We start from the raw sequence: 23,258 nt of genomic DNA on the forward strand, positions 1-23,258 counted from the left end.
ACAGAATTCACAGAATCACAGAATTCACAGAATTCACAGAATCATAGAATTCACAGAATCACAGAATTTACAGAATTCACAGAATCACAGAATTCACAGAATTTACAGAATCACAGAATTCACAGAATCACAGAATTCACAGAATGACAGAATTCACAGAATCACAGAATCACAGAATTTACAGAATTCACAGAATCACAGAATCACAGAATTCACAGAATCACAGAATTCACAGAATTTACAGAATTCACAGAATCACAGAATCACTGGGTTGGAAGAGACCTCCAAGACCACCGAGTCCAACCCAGCCCTAACACCTCACCTAAACCATGGCACTGAGTCCACATCCAGTCTTTTTTAAACACATCCAGGGATGGTGACTCCACCACCACCTCCCTGGGCAGACCATTCCAGTGCTTTATCACCCTTTCTGTGAAAAGCTTTTTCCTAATTTCCAACCTATGTTGCCCTTGGTGCAGCTTGAGGCTGTGTCCTCTGGCTCTGTCAGTGCTGCTGGAGGAAGAGACCATCCCCACCTGCCCAGAGCCTCCTTTCAGGGAGCTGTGGAGAGGGCTAAAGTCACCTCTGAGCCTCCTTTTCTCCAGGATAAACAACCCCAGCTCCCCCAGACCCTATGAGGAACGACTGAGGGAGGGATCTGATCTGAGAAGGTGGGAATGAAATTTTTACTGCCCCAAACAGCCTTTAGTGCTGGAGCTGCTGCTGTAGAAAATGTGAGAACAAACAAGAAAACAAACGTGGAACCATGAAGGGCACGTTTTAGGAGAGCTCTTTCCACCCAGGCTGGTCTCACCCTGGATTGCTGGGGCCTGACACATCCTCATCCAAGGAATTAAGTGGAGGTGTTAGAGCTCTCTGCAGCCTGCAACATGGGGGAAAATCTGAATTACTGCTATGCAAAACCCAACCACTCTCAGATATCCCTCGACAAAACCATCCAGTCCAGGAATGTTCTATTTATCAGGAGTTATGAGGTGTTTGTTTCACACCTCGAGTGACCTAAGGTCATGCAGGGATGTCAGCAGGGAAATTCTCTGTCTGTGTGACAGTTTATCCAAGGGGAGAGGCTCTGCAGAGGTTTATTTTCCATCTTTTCTCCAACTGGCCTAATACCCCACTGCCACCTTCAGGGTTCCTTTGGCAGTCAGGGAATTGTTTTGTCCTCTAAGGGATTTCTGAGGGGAACAAAGCTCTAATGAACACAGATAAGCTTTGGTGAGACAAACTTTGATTTACTGCTTGGAAAATTTAAATATATTCCTGCAGGCAGGTTTTTTTTATTTAGATGAGTATTTATAGCATACATTTGATTATTCCAACCCAGCTCAATTTTAAGGTCTTTATAATGTAGGGGATGAGTGGTTTTTTAGGTTTTTTTTGTTTCTTTTCAATTTTTACTCTGCATATTGTATCCTCAAGCCCATAATTTGCCAAATACTACATTAGAGTAGTAGAATATATTTATATATTAACTCTTCATGTATTTGATTTAGCTGAAGAAATATTTCTGCAAGCAAAAGAAGCCAATAAAACAGTGTTTTAGTTGCATTTCTTATTTTCATGGATTCCAATTCTGCAAAAATCTAGCAAGGTAAAATCCAGGCTCCTGGAATGGGAAAATCTCCTTTGAATTTTGTGCCCTAACATCACAGAAGCTTCACCTATTTGAAATGCAAAAATGGAAAATTTTTAGTCATTCAGTAGTGAGGCAGCAGATTATTTTCTGAGCATCCTTTTCTGTTTATTAAAAGTGCACAGTGCTAAATGGAAGTTTGCCTTACTCAGAGACATCAGATGAATTAGACATAAAGATGTTTGAGGTGAGATATGGAGCTCAGCAGCACCTTCAGGACCTGAAGTGGTCTGGGATCTTCAGGGCTCGCTGAAAATCACTGGGGATTCCTGAAGAGCAGGAAAAACCCCAGTGGAGCTGTTTTCATTCCTCATATGAGACACAGAGAGACAATAAGTTCCTCTGAAGGGAGGCTGTCCCATTCAGGACTTTTGGATTGGGTTCTTTTTCCCTTTGAACTGAAGATTGAGAGAGGGAGGCAGTTTTCTCTTGTTCTGTCTCAGTTGTTTATTTTTTCTTATCAGCATTACAAGGTACAAGGAGCTGTGTGCACTATGATAGAAAAGGGTAAAATGGATAACAAAGATCCTCTTCAAGGTCTTTTATATGTCCATTTACCCAATTAACAGATGCCAACTAAGTTATTTATATTAGTGACCCAATGACCCAACACCTGTGTGCTGTACTATGATATTTTCTATCCAATCACTAACAACTACTGCCCAAAAACCCCCAGGAGAAGAACAAGAAGAAGAAAGAAGAAGGACAAGAGACAACACCCTAAATCCTCCACCTTGTCTCCTGTTCTCTAAACTACTTTTTCACCCAGTGATTTAAGAAACTTTCTAATCTACACACTTACACTTTTCCTATCTAACTTTAGCATTTGTTCTCATGTATCACCATGAAAACATGCCCATGAATTTCTTATTATATGAAATTCAGTGTTTCTTTGAATCCTAGAGCTAAGTATTAGAATCAAGGGCACACACTCTGTATCTCAGACTCCAACAGGAGGGAACTGCAGTGTTTTGGGGAAAAATGATGCTTTTGGTGTGTGACCTTTGGTGGTGCAGAGGATTTGTCCTACAGGAGCAGCCCTGGACCCACTATGGGAGGAGCTTTTGGTATCAGATATTTATACAAGGTTTAGGCTGCTGTGAATGAAACTAAGAATTAAAGATCAAACTATCCTCATGCTTCTAGAACTCTATTTTCTTCTGTTTTGAGATGTTCTTTTTATAGAGATATAATTTACAGATAAGTATTCTTCAGGTGGCTTAAAACGAATCCTGGAGAATTATTATTATTATTTTGAAAGAAATCAGATTAAATAACATTTCACACAGAGTTATATAACCCAAGTACAGCTTCCTCTTCATTTCTGAATGAAATCTTTGAATAATGATCAAAACCAGGACATTTCCCCTTTGCAAATACTTCAAATGTCAGGGCTGGATGCTGTGTTTGGTGTCTCCAGTGTTCCTCAGGCTTCAGGGATGGGGAAGGAGAAACGAAAGAGAGTAAGAGGAGTTAATTAAAAAGCCACTGGAGAAGGGTTTTTGTCACTGGGATATTACAATTGAGCAAGTCTGTAGTAGAAATTGGATATTTTGAAATGATGGAACCCCACTGCCTTTGCTAAATCTCCTGTATCTCCCCTAAAACCTAAAAGCCAAACCCAGCCCAGAGCCCTGCTTTCTGGCAAATGTAACACAAACAGAATATTTGTAGGAAAAAAACCCTAAAACCATCTTGGTTTGGATTCAGAGCAGTGCAGAAATTACCCAGGGTCATCCCTCCCATCAATGCCTTCAGCTGAATTAAGTGTAAATATTTTGAAACCCCCGTGAGTGCATTCTGGTTGATGTGGGAGCTGCCAAATGTCTCATCCTGAGAGCACTTGTTGGTAGTGGTTCAGTAAAGTGGAACTCTAATCAACACCCTCATTTTAAAAATCAGTTGACTGCACTTCCTGCATTTATTTTAAAAAATTGAGCATCTTTATTTGTCATTTATAGGAAATGACATTAACGGGCTGCCTAAAAGACCTGGTAAATTCTGGTGTCTCTGGGACACTGAAAATATATGAAATATACATAGAAATATATCAAATGTGGAAAGAGGAGGAAAGGCAAGGGTTATTCTTTGTGCTTTCTCCAGACCACACACAAAATGAAAAGGAAAAGTTCTTTTATTCCCAATGCCTGAAGCTTTATGTAGTGAAAGTGTAGGAGAAGGCAGAAGTTTTGGTGCTTTTGAGGCAAGAGGTCTCTCCAGCACACTGGACCATGGGGATGCTCAGTGATTTTACCTTCCCAGAGCCTGACATGATTTTCCATTCCCAAGAAGATCTCAGAAGAACAATGCAGAGCATCCTCCTGCCCTGAACTTTCTCACTAAAGAGAAATGAATAAGTGCAGAAAAAGGTGCTGCTTCCAAGAGATACTGGGATTTAATGATATTTTGCCTCTTATCAATACCTCCTAAAAGGAGATATTGTGATTAAATATCAATACCTTTCTAAAGATGTTTCCTACCAATCCACTGAAGACAATTTTTCTTTCCTATCACTCAGACACAAAATTGTTCCAGATGCCTTTCCCCCCACACCAAATCACATTATCAGAAGGATATAAATGATTTCATATGAATAATATCTCTGGGATATTCTGTGTACCTTACACCACCAGGTAACTCCTTCCATATGCTCCAGAACTAAATTAATGGAAAGCTGATATATATTCCAAGGGGGTTGAATCCTGCCTTCAGAAAATGCTGACAGGGAGGTGAATTCAAAGCCTCTGGATTTCCCCATCTCCTGTTGTGCCAGGCTGGGTCAGGTAACTTTGAGGATGAGAACACATAAGGCCAGAATCAAAGAGAATCATGAAGAGAATCACAGGCTCAGGAGACTGAAACTGGAAATCCAAACCCTGCTGGACCTCTCAGAACCCTGCTCTGGGTTTGCTTGTTGCTCTTCCCACAGCCACTCATCCCTGCCCTCTGGAGGGAGCATCCCAGCCCCACTTTTCTCTGCAGTGGAGAGGGATATTTGGATAAAGTTTATTGCTTTTTTTAACCTCTGTGCAATCACGGAGTGGTTTGAGTTGGAAAGGGTCATCCAGGGCCACCCCTGCCATGAGCAGGATGCTTTCCACTGTCCCAGGTGCTCCAAAATCCCACCCAGCCTGGCCTTGGGCACTGCCAGGGACCCAGGGGCAGCCCCAGATCCCCTGGGAACCTGTGCCAGGATTTTCTGCCCCCTCCTCTCTGTGACCCCTCCTGATTTACTCAGGGAAGTACAACTGCACCTCGTGGCTGCTCCTCTTGGAATCGCACCAAGGCAACCAAGACAGCCCAGCATTTGGATTAAGGACTGTAGGAATGTTTTAATCATGAAAAGCAGCGAGAAGGAGGAAGAGAATTGCTCCTGTAAATCCTAGAAGGATCCTCAGCCTGCTTTGCTCCAGCACTTGATTTTCCACGTTGGATGCTGCCACAGGAACATGCAACTGGTGTGGCTCCAGTGTGGAGGAAGGTCCTGTCCCATTTTAACTGGGTGGTACTTGGCTGACAGCAGCCCCTGGGGAAATTAGCATTTCAATACCTGTAAAGTGATCCCAGCTATAGTGCTGGGCTCCAAAGGCACCAATGAATAAACAAAACTCCGAGTATTTAGGTCCTTCTTCTCCCGAGTTTCCATTCTCCCAATGAATTTACTGTATTCAGCCCTCTGGAAGTGACATTAGCAGAAGGTAGCAGAGAGACTGCCTAGCAACCCACAGAAACCCCAAAGAGAGGTGGAAAGGAAGTGATTTTCATGTAATTATTCACCCCTACAAAAGCTGTTGTCAGGTAGGCACTAGAAACATAGCTGTTTTATTCTTCCCCTAACCTACTTTGAATCTTTTGAGAATCACTACCATTAAAGAGAGGGAAAAAGAGCTTAATTCAGCCATTTTCTGCCTGGCCGTTTAAGTGGTGTTTTCCTGCTCTAATGAAGGCTCTGCTTTCAGAGGCTGTGTTGTTTAGAGAGCCCTGGGTAGTAAACTTCAGACACAAACTCACTCCTGAGTCCAAAACGCACCACTTCTGTCGCTGCCTCCCCACAATGCACAACTCATATTTTGTTTGGGTTCAGTTCCCCATTTAATGGCATTTCCCACTGAGTTGGGAGAGATATTTTTTTTTTTTGTTTCTTTTTCCAAGAAGGCATTTGGGGACAGGGGCTGAAGAGCTGATTTCTATTAAATAACATGCTTGGTGCCAGCCTGCTTGGATCCAGTGGGGTTTTATCCTTTATTTTCTCCAGCCAGGCACCCCAGCTTTGCCCTCAGCCACAACTCCTTGGAGCTGAGGCTGCTTGGAGATAAGTGAGGGATATTTTTGTGCTGTTCTTGCCATCTGGAGGAGCCTGGAGCAGCTGAGCTTCACTTGGCCAACATCACACCAAACACTTTTACATCAGTGGCTGTCACAGCGCTGCCACTTCGAGCAGCCCGAGGCACATCCTCAGTGGATAGTCTGATTTATATCCTGATTTTCCTACATTCACACTCCTAGCAGAGGCTCAATAATGCAGAGAGGATAAAACACTGAAAGCTGACTTTTAAAGGGCTTTATTCATTGGAAAATAAATATATCAGAAGTAAGTTGTATCAGAGATTGTATCTCTTGAGGCAGCGACATCCAGAGTCATTTATTGTAAAAAACATCCTAAAAATTCTCAGGGCTTTAATCTGTGTCTGTAGCTAAAGTAATATTCTGCTTTCAAACTGTATTATAACAACCTGTTTTACTCACTGGGTGTTCCAAGATTCCAGTTCCAAAAACTGTAGTTTCTGGTTCCAAAACTGTATTTTCATACTCAGCAAAAAGGTTTTCATTGGGACCCCAGGGATTAACTGATTTAATTTTATGAAAGAACTTCTTTTGTCTGATTTTGAAGCACAAAATGTCTTTTAATTTAACTCTGGAAGATTTGTTGTTTTTAAAAAAAAAAACAACCAACATATACCAAGACTATTTTATAGTCAAATAATTTTTCATACTTGACTATATTTTAGTCAAATATGAAAAACTACACAGGTACAAAAACTGTGTTGACAATGTGGGAAAATGAAGATAATAAAGTTTATTGTTCCCTGTTTGATTGTGCCTGCAGGATCAATAGGAATGAGATATAATCAGTGTACTGCTAGTCAGGGAACAGCAGGATGCATGCAAGGAATGGATTTATTCCCTTTGAACGTCTGCATCCTCCAAGTGTTTGGGTTGTTTTGCAAATAGAACACAACCTTGACCTCTGAATTCTGTATTTTGGCAGCTGCACAGCCCAGACACTCAGCTGATTTCTGTGCTCGCTGCTATTTGAGACAAAATTTCACTTGATTGCAAGAGAGTGACTGGAGAGTAAATGCAAACTGGTTCTCTTTATTTTCCCTGCCTTTGCCCGGGGGTTTGGGTGGCTGGCAGTGATTTTGGGCTTTGTGCAGAATCCGAAGGTGCTGCACCTTCCTGCTCCTCAGCCCCTGCTCCATCCATGTCAGCGAGCATTCTGCCCTGGCAGCACCCAGACTGCCCCTCTGCTGCCTTCCTGGGGGTGTCCTGGCAACACAGAACATTTTGCAGCTTGAGGAACATGGGAAGTTAACAGCAGCAGCCCAGGTGTGGCTCTCTTGCCTCCCTCCCAGTGTGTGCAGCCTGTTTCTCATCCCACACTCCCCACTGCTGCCACAGCAGCCCCAACAGAGGAGGCTGTGGTGTGGCTGAACCTTCTTTACAATGAAAAAGCCAGGAAAAAAATCACTTGATTGGAATAAGACCAGAGGTAAAGTGCTCAGTCCTCCTCTACTACCTATTTTATATACCTATATATACATTAATACATATACATAAAGATATACTTGTAGCAGAGGAGTGTAATAAAATGCAACTTAGGGGAAGATTCTTTTCATTGCATATTACAGCAGAATAATTCTTAGTTCCTTGGTGTCACCAAAAGTTCACCTGGGGGATAAAATTGCCCTTTATTAGAGAGACCTGGGATCTAAGACTGGAAGAAGGAGTGCTGTAAATAGAAAATATTAAAGCTCCCTGTGTGGGGAACTTCAGCAAGGTCAGAACACCCTGGTGGGATCTGTTCCTCTGAATTTTTGGGAAGGGTCACAGCACGAGCAGCTCGTGTTTTCTGTGGGGTGAAAACAGAAATTCCCCCTGGTTTTCAATCCCAGTTCCCCCAGTCAGGTGTTCCAGCTGAAAAGCAGCTTGAATGATCCACTGACGGGAGAACTTCCCAGGATATTGGAGATGAAAGCACAGGCTGAAACTGGGACTTTGCCTTCTTCCCAAACCTATTAGAAACTGCATTTTTTAAAATCCTATTTATTTTCTTAGCATTTATTTTGGGGGTTTCCTATAGTCAATGTCAGAAATTAGCAGGTGTTACCTCAAGGTCAAGACCTCACATTTTGATGGTTTCCTACACCCCTGTAACACCTAAACCTATCTGGCAACAGCTCATTTTATTCAGGCATTTGTGATAAAATTCTGCAGTTATTCTATGCTCTAACCTTGAAATTTCATTTATTATCTCCCGACAGCCATGGCTTTATTTTTAAAATTCTCATTTGAAACCGAAGGCAAACTGCTTTTTAAAATACAAACACTGCTGAGATTCATCAAAAAGTAATGAATAATTTAAATTAAAAGAAAACCTGGAGTGATTGCTCGTTCTCTGATAACAAAATGGGAAATAAATGACTGTCAACATTTGGAACATCACGTTTTAAAGAGCAAGCACAGGTTGTAGCTGGTCTCCCATATTCTCAGGCAGTGCTTCATGATGGGATTGTCATTAACACTCTGGAATTAAGGATGTTTGAGCTTTGGTGCTCAACCTCACCCCTAAGAATGAGAAAAAAAAAAAAAAGTGGATATTTATGATGCCAAACCCCTGGGATGAAGATTCCAGCAGGTGCTTGGGCTTCAATCTCAAATTAATGCCTTGGATTTTGACAGGAGATCTCCAGGAAGCAAACACAGCTGTAGGAAAGGCCAGGGACAGACAGAAAACCAATATATTCATTTTATTTCCCTGAGAAACCTGTGAAATGGGATTTAGAATGCTGCCAAAAGGGAAGGGAGGATGTGTGTGCTGCTTTACCCACACGAGGATCGCTGCTCATCAGCCCCTGGGCTGCAAAATGAACCTCCTCAGGTGCCAACAGAATATATTTTTCTTTTTTTAAAAAGCCCTGCCTATCTTTTGGAAGGATCAGAGTGAAAATAGCTGCCTGATTTTCCTGTGTTGCCCAGACGTGGAACAATTTTACACCAAGTTGTGGGGTTTTTTTTACACAGCTACAAAAAATGTTTGAGTTATTGAGTCTTGGAGGAAGTGCCAGTTAAAGTCAGAGTGTCCTGGGAGATGCTTCCTGCACCCACAGAAAGATTTCATAACAGCTGCATTGTAGCTTGTTCAAAAGAGATCCAGAGAGCACAGAAAGTACAGGGAAGGTACAAAGTTAGAGAAACCCCTGGAATTTGAGATATTCCTACAGGTGAGCACCGTTGTTCTTTATTCCATGCACGATGGAAATAGTCAACAGCAGCACATCACAGGTCTCTGCTTTGTTCAGAGCTCATCTCAGGACAGTTATGCAATATTTTGTTTTATCCCTCCTTGCTTGGCCCTCTAAATTCACTGCATAAGGCTTGATCATCACAAAAATAAATAACTCAGCTTTGCCAAGAGACTTATTTCTGCATTGGCCATGTGCTTCAGACACCTCATTTGTTTTATTTTCAGTGTATGGCATGACCCCATCTTACTTACAGAAAGACATTTATAATGAAACTAAAACAAGGGGCTGTCACTCTTCTGGGGATTTTCAATTTGGTTTGTTAGAGTGGGGTGTTTTTTCAGTTGTTCAAGGAGTGACTTTAATTCACTTTATCTGCATCAGTGAGTGCTCAGCAACTTTGTCCTTCGCTTTGGACACTCATTAGGGGACAGCCAAGTCAAGGAACATGTGAGAAAAGGTTGCTTGAAGTGATTTATGGACATAACATCCCATAGAAACTTTATGGCAGGGACATGAAAAGAACCTAATTCTCCAGAGCAGGGTTCTGTTGTCTGCACTACAGCACATCCCTCTTCTTTCTTCCTTATCCTGCTTTCATTGCATGAGCTACAAAGGAGGCAAGGCATCCTCCAGACAGCAGCATCCTGTGTTTGGCCAGCTCAATTCATCTCCCTGGGCTGAGAAAACACTCATGGGAATGGGGATTGTGTCCCAGACCTGCCACAAGAAGGCCAAATTGAGGTTACCCAGACAGACTTAAAACGGGGGCATTGCCAGGCTTGAGAGCTGGGTGTTGCAAAGCAGCACTGTCCATTTTTAATAGAAAATGCTCCTTTTGTTGTTTTATAAGGTTCTGTCCTTTGAAAAAATGTGATTTTTCAAATATTAGGGTTTGTTATCGATGTTTTGTGCTTTAATTTTAATCTTGTTTCGGCATGGCAACGTTTTCTGTGAGATGAAAAAAGAGAAAAAAGTCTGGTTCCATCCTTTAAGGTAGGAGCTGACAGAAGCTATAAAACAGTTCCAATCCCAAGTTTGTGAGTGCTAAATTGAATTAATTATCACTGACCTAAGGGTTTTCAAGGCCCAAAGTTCATAAAGCACCAACAGGGTGCTCTCTGGTGCAGGTCCTGTCCTCTGGATTCACTCATGGCAGAAAAGTGTTGAGATGTGTCACCCTTCAGACAAATATCCTCTTTTGTCCCAGCTGCTGCCCCAGGTGTCCCTGCTCTTCAGAATGTCATTGTTCTGCACAGAAAGGGCAACAACTTCAGCTTAAATCCAGACTCAGCACTCTCAGAAATAATCCCAGAGTGGTTTTGTGGCCGTGAGCTGGGTGGGTGGAACCTGGATTTGGGATTGGTGTCTACAGGATCCCACCTGTGCCCTTTACAAGCTGGAATGGGAACACCTTCCCCTGAGTGCCCTTTGTGAGTGACCAAATTGAGGTGACACCAACTAATGAACAATTTGAGACTTCCCCAAATTCTCCAGCCACGAACTGAGTGCTGCAGTCTGAGGCCCAATGTCAGATGGTCCCTGGCTGTTGGGGTGAGGAGATGGAAAATGAGCTGAAATGTCACCTTCAAGGCTTTAAAGTGCTGGCATGGCTGGCAGGATACACCAGGGTTAGTCCAGTTCTGGCATTTTTTCAGCCACAGAAAATCTACCTGGGGTTTCTAAATTCGTGTTCCTGTTTGTCACTTTGCTGATTGCTTTTTGCCATTTTAGAAACCTGGACAAATTAAATGCCACTTGTCCTCTGATTATACAACCCAAAAGAAGCTATACAGATTGTATAATTCCATATATAATACAGATTGTATTATTCCATTCAGCAAATAAAATTGTTTCTCCATTCCTATCTAGACATCAGCCCTAAGTTCTGAGGGGATTTCTAGACTGATGTCACAGAGCGCAACAAAAACACTCTTCAGTCTGGTTCCAGTTTTAGAGAATCTGTCAATGTTTCCTTGCAGAAGTGTTCTCATAGAGTGCTTGCCACATTTTAGTCTGAATCCCTGTGGGATGTCACAGCCTTTGTTTCCTTTGAAGGAAAGAGCATCTCTTGTGGCCAGAGTTTGCTCTTGTGTCTGGGCACAGGAGCTCTGGAGGGATGTGCTCTCTGCTCTCTGCTCTCTGCTCCAGCAGCTCTGGAGCTGCTCCCTTCCAGCACAGCTCCCACTTCCAGCAGGACTGGTGTTGCAGGGATGATCAGAGCTGTGGCCAGCAGGAAGGGCAGCTGCTCCTCTGGGTTCCCTGCAGCTCTGGGAGGCCGGGAAGGGAAGGATCCGTGCGCTGATCCAGTTTCCCAGCTTTTGTCAGGGCCCCAGCAGATGGGGTGTTCTCAGCTGAGCCACGCTCCTCACAGCTTTTTGGGAGCTTCCAGTCTTGTTAAAGAGCCTGTCTGTCAAAAACCTCTCTGTGTGCAGCCTTTCCTCAGCAGTGCTGAAGCTCTGGGGTGTAACCAGCTGTGTCTTATTCGGGGTGACAGCAACGAAACCCTTTAAGGCTCTGATGTAAATCAAATGTGATCCTAATGTTATTTCTAAAGAGAAACACTCAACAGCTCCAGAGAGCAAGGTCTCACTTGATCAGATGTAAAACAAACACATCCCCTTGCGTGTTTAGGAGGATTTGATGGTTGTTATTAGTCCTGAGATCGTTCTCTTCCCTGGCTCCAGCTCCAGCAGGGAATGGCTGCACAGTCACTGCCTCTGATTATCACTCAGGGTTTGGTGTTTTGGTCACTCTGCTTTAACAAAGGACTTCAAGAGATCATTTATCCCAGGAAAACAGGAACAGGATTTTACTGGATTGCAGCTGTGTGGGTTTGGGTACTCCACATCATGCTCAGGTTAAAACCAGGACATCAAGGGGTACCTTCAGCTCCAGTGGGAACACACCCACACTGGTCAAGTGAAATAAATTGATTTAAAGGAAAAGGAACCTGCTCATTAATGTTCTGAGGTTTCTCTGAGGAGATGAATCTCACTGTGTCAATTCATGCTTCCTTTTCCTTTCCTCTGATTTAAAATCGTTTGTATCACTTTAGGATATAAATGTTCCCACAATGACATTATAAAGTTAATGACTCATTAAACTCTACCAAACTTGTTGATTGTACAGTGACCAGAACTGTAATTTGTGCCTGTTGGATCCATTAAATTTTGCTAAAAACATCCTTTCTCTGGATAAGTTATCCCTCCTTTCCCCAGATTAATTTATGTACTATCAAGGAATGGCACATTTTGTCTTTAGAGCATTTATTCACACTAAATTTTTAAATTTGAATAAGTAACTGGCCAATGGGAGTGAGATAAATGCAGGTGATCCTATTTAGGCTGCAATTAGCAAAACTATACAAAAACAATTAATGAATTTAATGGGTGAGGTTCTTCTCTAGGAATTCTGTCTCCCTTTCTACATTAGGCTGAGCCTGTAGAGACCAGCTGGGCTGGGGAGGGGAATTTCCCTCTCAGCAAGATATTGTTTTTAAGGTTGTGATTTGTATGAGCTTTGCCAGACCCTCTTAACCTGCAGAGCTTCCTATGCAGGTTTGCAGCCAATATTTTGCAGGAGGGTGATTTCTCCTGGCTGGTTTCCTGAGCTCTCCCTGTTCTCTGTCTCCAGGTGTGGGTGGATGCTGGCACACAGATCTTTTTCTCCTACGCCATCTGCTTGGGGTGCCTGACAGCCCTGGGGAGTTACAACAACTACAACAACAACTGCTACAGGTAACACCTTCCACGCTGCAATTCTGCTCTTGGGGTGAAACTGGGAATCACTTCCCTTTTTCCCTTGGATAACCAGAAGCACACACAGGTGTTTTAGTGGGACAGAGATCTGTAATGTTTCTTGGAACTGCTTCAGAGGAAATCTGCTCCAAAATGTGGTGTTTTAATCCCTTTTGGTCAAATCTGAGCCTTCCACAACCCCTCAGTACACACAGAACTGTATGGAAAAACACAGGATTTCAGACTGGTATAATTGAGTGTGTGTGCATTACTTAAGCTGCTTTTTAAAAAGTACTACCAAAAATTGTTATTACACATCACCCCAGTTTGGTGAGTGCTCTGACCGCCACCTCTCCCCATTTTTTGGGGAAGTTTGCAGGCCTCAACCCAGAGGGAATGGGCAGCATTTCATGGCTTATCTCCATATCCCCAAGGAGGGAATTGCCAATGACTTCAGGAGGTTTTAATCTCTCCTGAGTCAATGGGATAGGAGAGATATGATTTGCACAAAACCCCCTTTCCATATTACTGGCATATGAGCCCTACTCTTTTCTTCTGGAATCCACAGTTATTGAATTCATTTCCCTAAAATTCCTACAAGGACAGTTTGGTTGTAGTGACTCCATTAAGGTCTCCAGAAAGAGAACCAAAGTTTCATTTTCCTCTAAAGGAAATAACACAATCCAAAAGCAAAAGAATATCCAAAACAAACAACCCCAAACCCCCAAAATTTATTTAAATTCTAAATTACAGTTTTACTTGGAGGGTTCAGGAGGCAGTTTGAGGAAGTGCTCCTTCTTTCCATGTCTTAGCAAGACAAAATGTTTTGCTGCAGAAGGTGGTGTGAGTCCCCTACAACCTTCAGAGCTGCTGGTAATGAACCTTTCCCCTAATTAGCACAAGTGACACTTTAGCAAAGCCTCCCCTCTCTTCTTCAGTTTTATTTCTATTTCTTCCCAGTTGGATCCCAACTAGAAGCTGTCAGTGCCACAAGGAGCCCAGGAATGCTTTTCCCAAGGTTTTGTAACCCACTACAAAACACAGGAGTTTGCATTTATGGATTATTTTTTGTTTCCTTCCCTCTGACCCAGAGCTCAGCTGGTAAAACTCTGCTCTGAAGGTGCTGAGCAGGAGGCTGCAGCCAAACACCTTTTACTCCATCCAAACTGCACAATTCCCTTCACAAAACATTTCCCAAATCTCCCAGACGTCACTGTGTCCTGAGGTGTGATTTTTAACAAGTCTGAGGGAAGGGGCAGGACAGCAGTGGAGTGCAGAATGTGGCAGAGCTGGGCAGAGCTCTGATGTGAAAACCACAATTTTATATTCTAACCAGCACTTTTGAAAAAATTAAATCAAGCTGGGGGGTTTTCCTCCTGCAACCCCCACAGTCTGATCATAACATAGACATCTTCTGCTCTGTTTTACTCCAATTTTTCTTCCCTAAGGAAAATTGCAGTTGAAAATAATGGCAAGAGATATTTCAGTGGGAAATGAAATAATTTTTCAATTATTTTCAAATGGAAAGTCTGAGCCTGGTGAATTTAAGATTTAAACCTGATTTAATTCATTAGTGTGGTAAATGAATTGCAAAAGTCACTTCATGTCCTTGAATAGGAAATTTTTTATCATCCTTATGTATCTTTCACTGGAAAACAAAAGCAGCTCCTCCCTGGATGTCCTGAGTTTGTGTCCCAAGTGACTCCTCTGAGAAGCTGGAAGCCCTGGCAGTGCCAGCAGCAGGCAGTGTTTCCCCACAGGGATAACACACAGGTGTACTGATGTTTCCTGGGGTTTTTATCCAGCTCAGAATCCCAAATCCATTCCCAGGTACAAGTTCAGCATCAGCTCCCCTGTTCCCACTGTGGGGCAGGAGATAAAGGAGCGATTTCACACATGGACAAAACTTTCAAGACCTGAAGATTTGTCCTTTGCCAAGTTTCTAGTCTAGGAGGAGAAGAGAAATGGGGATTTCTCAATTGGGTCTTGAGGAATCCATAAAGGCAGGGAAGGAGCTGGAGGGATGCCAGGGCTCTGTGGGCACAGAGAAGCTCCTCAAGGAAGGCAGCATGAATCTTCAGAAGTGTCCTGCCTGACAGGCAGGGAGAGAAGTGATGCACATCCTGAATTATTCAGGTGATTGGCAGGAGTTTAATTTGGAAGAATGTGAAGTTTTCATAAAAATTTGAAGTTTTCCTTTCACTTGAAATCAGTCTGGGCTTCAGTCAGGCTCTGATGTCCTCCTGCCAAGGGTGCACATAAAAAATTCACGTTGTCCTTTCGATGGTTCCTGAGCACTTGTGTTTTAAAACTTATTGGTTTCACAATCAATAGATCCAGATCCACTTTCCAGTTTCTCTTCCCATAGCAGAAAAAAAACCCCTGAACTACAGGTTATTTCTGCCTGTGGGATAAAAACCAGGAGCTGGGGGTTTGGTAGAACTCCTGCAAGGCCAAAGGAAGGGAAATTGGAGGTTATATTTTCATGAGGACCCCCAGAGAAGCTGTGTTCAGTCTCTGACTGCCTCCCTGGCTGTGAAACAATTCAGCTGGGGTGGTGTTACCTGAAAAGAACAGGAACCTCAGTGGCTGGAGGGGGTGAAAATCCCCCTTTTCCCCTTTCCTTGGAGAAATGTGTACTTATCCTGCAGATGGTTTGGTGCTGTGGTTTGCCAGGCTTCCCTGAGAGAGGAGATCCTCTTGTTCTGTGGGATTCTCCAGCTGGGCTCTGTCCCTGCTTCAGGAGGGAGCAGCAATCCCTGCCAGGGGCTCCAGCCCTTATCTCCCCCTCAGGAACCAGCAGCTCTCAAATATCCTGTGCCACAGCATTCCTCAGAGGGAAACATCTTCTTCAGACTGCATTTGAAGCAGGGAATTATCTAAACCAAACCTTACCTGAAGAGACCAGCCTGTGCCCAGTGGAGGCATCATCTGGCTGCATCACCCCAATGCAGGATCTCTCTTTTTCCCCCAGAGGATTGGAAAATTCATCTTTGTGACCTCTCTTATCGACAGGGTTTCATCACACTCCATTTTAATTTCTCAGTATTGACTCACCACTTCCTGAGGTGAGAGAGGTGGGGTGTGAGAGTCCCCCCAGAGCTCTTTGGAGCTGAAATTCACTGGGAAGGTCAGGAAGGGGCTGATATTTCATTTTTTTTGTATCTCTGCAAAGCACAAAGGCCTCTGTGCTCCTCAGTCCTCTATTTTGGATTGCCATTTTGCTTTACGATGTCCAAAGTGTAGAACTGGCCTGGGCTGGGATAATTTAATATGAGAAGCAAACAAATAAAGGTTGGAATTTATATTTTCAGCAAGTATTTCACTGCAAATGAACAGTGTTAGAGAGAGTCCAGGCATGGAAGAAGTGTGGACATCACTGCACTTGTCCATGTCTGAGTCTCCACTACAAATGGGAATAATAATTTTTCATAGCTGGGCACATCTTAGTAATTCATAGATGTTGTCATGTCAATCACAGAGATTATTTTTACTCTGCAATTGTGATAAGATAAAACCTTCCCAAATTAATACTTGAAATTAAGCTGAGGGGATGAGAGGGAGCCAAAGCCCCCCATGGCCCAGAGGCTGAGCTGAGCCTGGGTTTTGCAGCTGAGGAATGTCAGGGTGCTCCCTGCCAGGGGAACGTGCTCAGGTGAGTCCCAGGGGTGGCAGAAGAGCTTTGGACACCTGGGGGAGACACTGCAGGGCTCATCAGTGAAGGAACAACATACTGCAACTGCTCACCTCACTTTGAGCTCCAAAAACTGATGAGATGACATCACAGGATAAAAGTATTAAGCAGGGAGATTAGCAGAGAAATTTTGAGGGAATAATTGCCAAGACTTTGAAGTAGGAATTGTCTCACAAATCTGTGACAAAGATGTGATCCTTTACTGAATTATTGAAGCTGTGAATTCAGAACCTGCTGGATTTTACAGGGTCCTTTCTTCTTATTGGTAGCTTGCAGGAAAATTTGCTTCAGAGCCACAGTGAGATGGGGATAAAGCAGATTAAGGGATGGGCTCGAGGCAGCTCCAGGCTTGCCTTGTGTTTCAGTGGGTCAGAACCCTAATTTACCTCAAACATCTGGGTTAGATTATTGCTTTCTCAAGTACACAGCTGTCTCTGTGGCAAACACTCTTCAAGGAGTGACTGTCAGCATAAACCATCAGTGCCTCATCATCTGTCACGCCTGGAGAGCTGTCAGAGCAGCAGGAACAGCAACATTTCCCTGGGCTCTGGGGGAAATCACACCTTGCTGCAGAGGACCTTCCCTTTCTTTAAACTGGTTTTCTCTTTTGGCATTTCCAGTCTGGGCAAAGAAATCTTTCTTCACCTTGGCCTTGTCCTTGCTGTGGTTTAGGTGTGGGATGTGTCTGCTTGAGAGATCTCTGTCCTTGCACTGCCTTGGCCTCTTTTCAGACACTTTTTTAGCCATGCACACACTTCCAGACTATGTACAGTGATTTTAATTCCCACAGCCTCTCAAACATGACTAGAAACCAAACTGCAGCTGTATTTTGCATGGAGATATTTTGCCAGTGTTCTCTAACAGAGATAGAAGGAGCTAAGATGAGACAACAGGATTTACTTTTTTTTCTTCCCCCAGGAAAAAAAAGTTACCATTTTTATAGAGTTTATTACTAAGTTCATATCCTCTGGAAACTATTAGCACATATATAATTATATACACATATGTGCATATAATATATAATATTATATACATATATATGTATATAATATTATACATTATATGCATATATGTGTATAAAATATTATATATTATATGCATATATATACATATAGGTGTGTGTATATTGTTTTTAACGATTATTACATGCTTTACATAGTTTTACATGTTTTTTAATGATGTTATTGGAAAACAGCAAGTGACTTGCACCAGCTTTGAACTCCAGGAGTTAAAAGACAAGCAAGGATATTCTGCTGGTGTCCTGCACGTGCTAATTCCTGGTGGCTCTCAGGAATAATTAATAATGAGTTGGGACCTTACTGCTAATGAAAAACTTGCTCTCCATTCCTGCAGCCCAGGGTTCTGTCAATCCTCTGGCTCAGCGGATGAAAGAAAGCCCAGCTCTGGAGATCAACTGCAGTGTTTTTTATTTATATTTTCAGAGACTGCATCATGCTCTGCTGCTTGAACAGTGGCACAAGCTTTGTTGCTGGTTTTGCTATCTTTTCAGTTCTTGGATTTATGGCTTATGAACAAGGCGTGCCCATTGCAGAAGTTGCAGAATCGGGTAAGTTCCAAAAGCAGATTTCTGAGTTAACAAAACATGCCCAGATGATGTGGGCAGAGTTCACACTCTGTGCCATGGGATGACTCAATGGAATAACTGCTGCAGGAAGAGTTCTGAACTATTTTTGTGGCCATGCATTTGTGTGTGAAAATTATCAATGCTGCTGTGCATAGAAGCAAGTATATGAATTCAAAGAGCCCCTGCAACACAAATCTACTCCAGCTGAGCCTCCAGAATGGTGTTTAGCAGATAAACTGAGTTGTGAGTGTTAATCCTCACCTGCATCCCACCTTCTTTCAATGAGACAGACTGAAATCCACAAATATTTGTTCCTTCTGGAAAAAACAAAAATAAATGAGAAAGGATATTAAAGCAAAAAAAGCTGCAGCTGTTAAAATGAGAAACCAGACAGGTACACAGGCTCAGATTTATGAAAAATGAACCATCCACAAACACCATTGGAGCTGGGCATCCAATGGAAGTTACTCCACACCTTTGTGGCTGTAACATCCTCAAGCAGAAGAAAAAGAACAGGAGGTTGCCCAGAAAAAAAGCCCAATGCAATGCTGAGCTGTTGAGGAGCAGAAATGACTGTTGTGGAGTTAATCCCAGGAAAACTGCAACACAAGCAGGGTTTCACTGATGCTCTCATGGAAAATATTTATCTTTTCCTAAATCCCTCAATACAACTGGCTTGCACTTCATTATAGGAGCCTGTAAATGCTGTTTTAAATGAAGAAAGAAGCAGCAGTGTGTGACACTGAAATTATTGCAGCAGGAGCACAGGGTTCTTCTTTATTGCCTGGGAGAGGGCCTTTGTGCCCCTGCTTTGAAAGCTGGCTGGCTTCATAAAAAGCAGCTGATAAATAAAACCAGAAAGACATGAGCAAGGCCAGAAGATTTCTTAGCAGATCTGAGAAGTTATCAGTGCTGCTACAAAAATGTTCTATATTGAAGATTTCTCTAAATATGTAGCCAATGTCACTCACAGCAGCAGCAGCACCCAAACCACAAAGCAGGATGGGAACCAGCATTTGCCTTGCACCAGGTTAGGGAAAAAATAAAGATTCCAGGATATGTTCCTAAATTATATAAGGCAATCACAGGAGCAGCAGCTATGATTTATTCAGGGATGTTTGCAGTGCTGCACATCCACACAAAAAAAGGGGAACATAAAGCACTGGGAGGTCTGAACAGAAGCTGAGCATCCTTTGGCCAGGATGCAGGCAGGGCTGTGCCATTTCTGATAAGCCTCAGAATAAGGTACTGATAACTGTTAGGCTATGAGAGAGGTAGAGTTTGTCAAGGTGTTCAGTCTCGGGTTTAGTTCCTCTTCTGTGCCATGACAGAAGAGTCAGGTTGTGGTGGGCTGACCCTGAGCAGCAGCTCAGCATCCACACTCTGCTCACTCACTCAGTTTCCACGCTGGGCTGGGGAAGGGAGCAGGAGAGGAAGAGTGAGAAAATGGGTGTGTCCAGATAAAACATCTGGTAAGTGATGCTGAGTGAGCCCTGCTCAGCCACAGGTACATTTTGCTGTCAGCAATGCTGTTCTCCCACAGCTCAGGCTGCTCTGGAGGAGCTGAGCTCCATCTCAAACTCCCACAAAAGTATAAACTTTGCATTTCTTTATTCCTTTCCAGGACCAGGACTTGCATTCATTGCTTACCCTAAAGCTGTCACCATGATGCCTCTGTCTCCTCTGTGGGCAGCTCTGTTCTTCATGATGCTCATCTTCCTGGGCTTGGACAGTCAGGTGGGGAACAAAACCCATTCCAATGATTTTTTTTAGCCTCCCCAACAGTTGGAAATCACACCTAACAGCCTGGTGAAAGACTGACCCCTAACTTAATTCTTTGCTATTTTAAATCTTAGTTGTGATGCTGGATATCCCTTCATGATTCACTGCAAGGGCTGCTTCAGCCTGACTCCAGCTTTCATTATTAACACAGAAATCAGTCTGAACTTCAGCAGGGCTGATTAAAATCCACACTTCAGTAAAAAAACAGCCTCTTTTTAAAGCACTTTGCACTGAACTTTGAAGCTGAATATCAGATAGTGATAATGTAATTTCCTATGGTGTATTTTTACTGCAAGATACCATAGCAAGGGATGTGCAGCCACAGCCTGCAGCAAAGGGGCAGCACAAAAGTCGTTGTCCCTGTGTGACTGGAAAAATTGCAAAAGCTGCTTGAAGAGAAATGTGACGTGCCTGGGTGTTTTAGCATGCAGCTCAGCCCTTGGCATGACTGGGTTCAGAAAATTTATGATTCTAAAGCTCAGCAGTGCTTGTTCTGCATGACATTTCCAATCATTAAACTTAATGTTTTAATAGCCACTCTTTTTAATGATCTAACAGGTTCTTAAGTCTTTATTTTTTGACTTTTTTTTTTTTTTTTTTTTAAGTGAGCAGTTCCTGGATTTTGCTCTTGACTATTCCAATGTCTATTTTGGGCCCTGTTTTAGAAACTTTGCTGCAGAGCCCTGAGTAAGAAGCTCAGGCTTTTTGATTTTTCTTGATGTTTAAAGATGCCAAACATGTTCCTGCCCTCCTTTGTTAGAATTCCTGGCTTGGGCACTCAACAGCTCTGGGAACTTCTCTCTTCATGGAGAGAACTTTCCCCAAAGCCTGCTGCTCCTGTAGCAGGTTGGAGGATGCATGGAAAAAGTGCCTGGAGATCCATTGAAGGCTTTGTACGTTATTTAATTCCCACTCCAGCCACATTTGAAAGGCTTCCTTTTCATTTAATCCACCTGCTGCAGGGCAAATGCAATCTGGGATGATATCAGAGAGATCCAACTGTTTGAGTTTGGTGGAAATACATAACTTTGGACTTTTCCACTGGGAGATGTTCCTTTCAGTTTGAGTTTCTGCTTACGGGCTGTCCCCAGGGATCACCGACCCTCTGTGATGAAAACACAGGAGGAAATGTACAGTGTGAGGTGGCAAATCCCAATCCCAGCAGCAGATTTCACTGGATCCTTGCTGTCCTCTGTTGCAGTTTGTGTGTGTGGAGAGCATCGTGACAGCTGTGGTGGACATGTACCCCAAGGTGTTCCGCAGGGGCTACAGGAGGGAGCTGCTCATCCTCGGCCTCTCCGTCGTGTCCTACTTCCTCGGCCTCATCATGTTAACTGAGGTGAGAGCTGCCTGGCTCAGAGGAAAACAGTTTGTGCTTGAAATCACAACAGATCAAGCACAAGAATCTTTGCCACAGACAAATTTCCCTGTCAGGAACGTGACAACAAAATACTCGAGAGAATGTTGTCAGCTCCTGTGTAACGTCTGCAATGGGAAAAGCGGCCTCGTTTTATCGGCTGAGCTCAGGAAATGTCTTAATCAAAAATACACAGCACAGCCAAGGAAATTCCATCTGCTTTGCACCAGCCAACCACACACACTGATCGTGGTTTCTGCCTGCTTACCCTGGGCAGGAACAACCACATTTTGGATGGAAAAAAACAATAAGGATGAAGTGAAAAGAGGAAATTAAACCATCTTTGGTTTTGAGCAAAAGTTTTTGTGTCCCCTCCAGTTTGGAATAATCTAGAATGTGGACCATTAATATTTAATTACACTAATCAAATCTCCCTCTCTGATAGGAGGTTCAATGCTCTGTGTGAAAAAATGCATCAAACAGATTTTTTTTTATACTTGTATACTTTATATTTACCTGTAATCATTCTTATTCTCAGTGAAATAAATCATCTTGGCTATGTAAAATGGGAAATCTTGGAATAACCCCTCCACAGAGCTTGTGTTGAGCAGAGTACTGAGAAGACTATCTCTTATTATCAAGATATACAGGCTAAAAGAAATATAAATCTGAAGAGTGAAGGGGAAACAAGTTCTTCAAACTGCAGGAATATCCTTGCAGGGATTTTGTTGTCCTTACCTTTTACTGTCTTGGTTGATCTCTAAATCTGCATTTTGCTCAGGTATTTGCTGAGCCTCACCATGATGACTTTGCAGTAGAAATTTAGGTTTCTTCCTACTTTTAGGATTCTCTTCCATCTGCAGAAAGTTGTCTGAGATGTAATGGATCTCATGAGCTCCCCAAAAAACATTAAATTCCAACTGAGGGCTCATCTCAAGCCCCTTTTTCCTTCTTTAGCATCCCTTTTTATTAAAATGCTCACTTGTGAACTCCTCCTCCTCATTATTTCAATATTAAATGCAAATGTGATAAATGATTGTCTCACATAAAAATTTTAATATTATCCATATCATTTTAATTACTTTACCCATAATGTTATTGATTGGATGATTCTTATTTCTTTTTCTTTGTGAGAAATAAGAAAGAATTGTTTCAGTTATGTGGCTCAAAGTCTGTGAGTTGAATTCACACTTTTTAAGTCACTTTATTCATTTTGTAGTCCCTGCACCATCACAGAGGGATTTCAGCAGCTACAGATTTTACCTCCTTTCCCCACAGTTGAATTAATTATTTTACATATTAATAACACAGACACAGAGCCAGGATCTGGAGGTCAGAAACTCTTGGGAATATCTTCAGCTCGATGTGATAACAAACTGAGGGAAAAGCAGGGAGGCGGGACAGCATTTTTGCAAATAAAACCAAATTTACTTCACTCCAGATTTACCACCCTAAAGGAAGTGCAGAGTTAAAAAAAAAAAAACAAGAAATGAATATTCTTTGTTCAAGAAGGAACCAACTTGAGTAGGAAGATTGCCAGGGAGCCAACAGCTTGACGATGTAATTAAAACAGATTTGCTATGAAATATTGCCGCCGGTGCCAACCCAATATTTTTTTTCCCTTTCCTATTTCTCCTCCAGGGTGGGATGTATGTCTTTCAGCTCTTTGACTCCTATGCAGCCAGTGGGATGTGCCTGCTCTTTGTTGCCATATTTGAGTGTGTCTGCATAGGCTGGGTGTACGGTGAGTGATAAAAATTGCTCTGTTTTTCTTATCCAAATTCCCTGTTTGCATAAAGGCAAAGTGAGAACCTTGTGCTCGTATGGAATGGGACCCTCCACGTTCCTGTGCCCCAAAAAATAGTCATGAATGCCTTTTTCTCCACAAAGATAATTTCACTTTGTAAAACAACACAGAAG

At 42.7% G+C, this 23,258-nt stretch overlaps 1 protein-coding gene across 1 annotated transcript in view; it reads left to right on the forward strand.

The window, feature by feature from the left end:
* LOC107210490 (sodium- and chloride-dependent GABA transporter 3) overlaps positions 1 to 23,258 on the forward strand; it is a 45,153-nt gene that overhangs the window by 16,521 nt on the left and 5,374 nt on the right. The window contains exons 3-7 of the mRNA XM_015641388.2: positions 12,817 to 12,920; positions 18,057 to 18,181; positions 19,824 to 19,936; positions 21,183 to 21,320; positions 22,980 to 23,082. Coding sequence (XP_015496874.2) covers positions 12,817 to 12,920; positions 18,057 to 18,181; positions 19,824 to 19,936; positions 21,183 to 21,320; positions 22,980 to 23,082 — 583 coding nt within the window. The remainder of the gene's footprint in view (positions 1 to 12,816; positions 12,921 to 18,056; positions 18,182 to 19,823; positions 19,937 to 21,182; positions 21,321 to 22,979; positions 23,083 to 23,258) is intronic.

This window comes from Parus major, chromosome 12, assembly GCF_001522545.3.
Source record: "Parus major isolate Abel chromosome 12, Parus_major1.1, whole genome shotgun sequence".
Lineage (NCBI taxonomy): Eukaryota > Metazoa > Chordata > Aves > Passeriformes > Paridae > Parus > Parus major.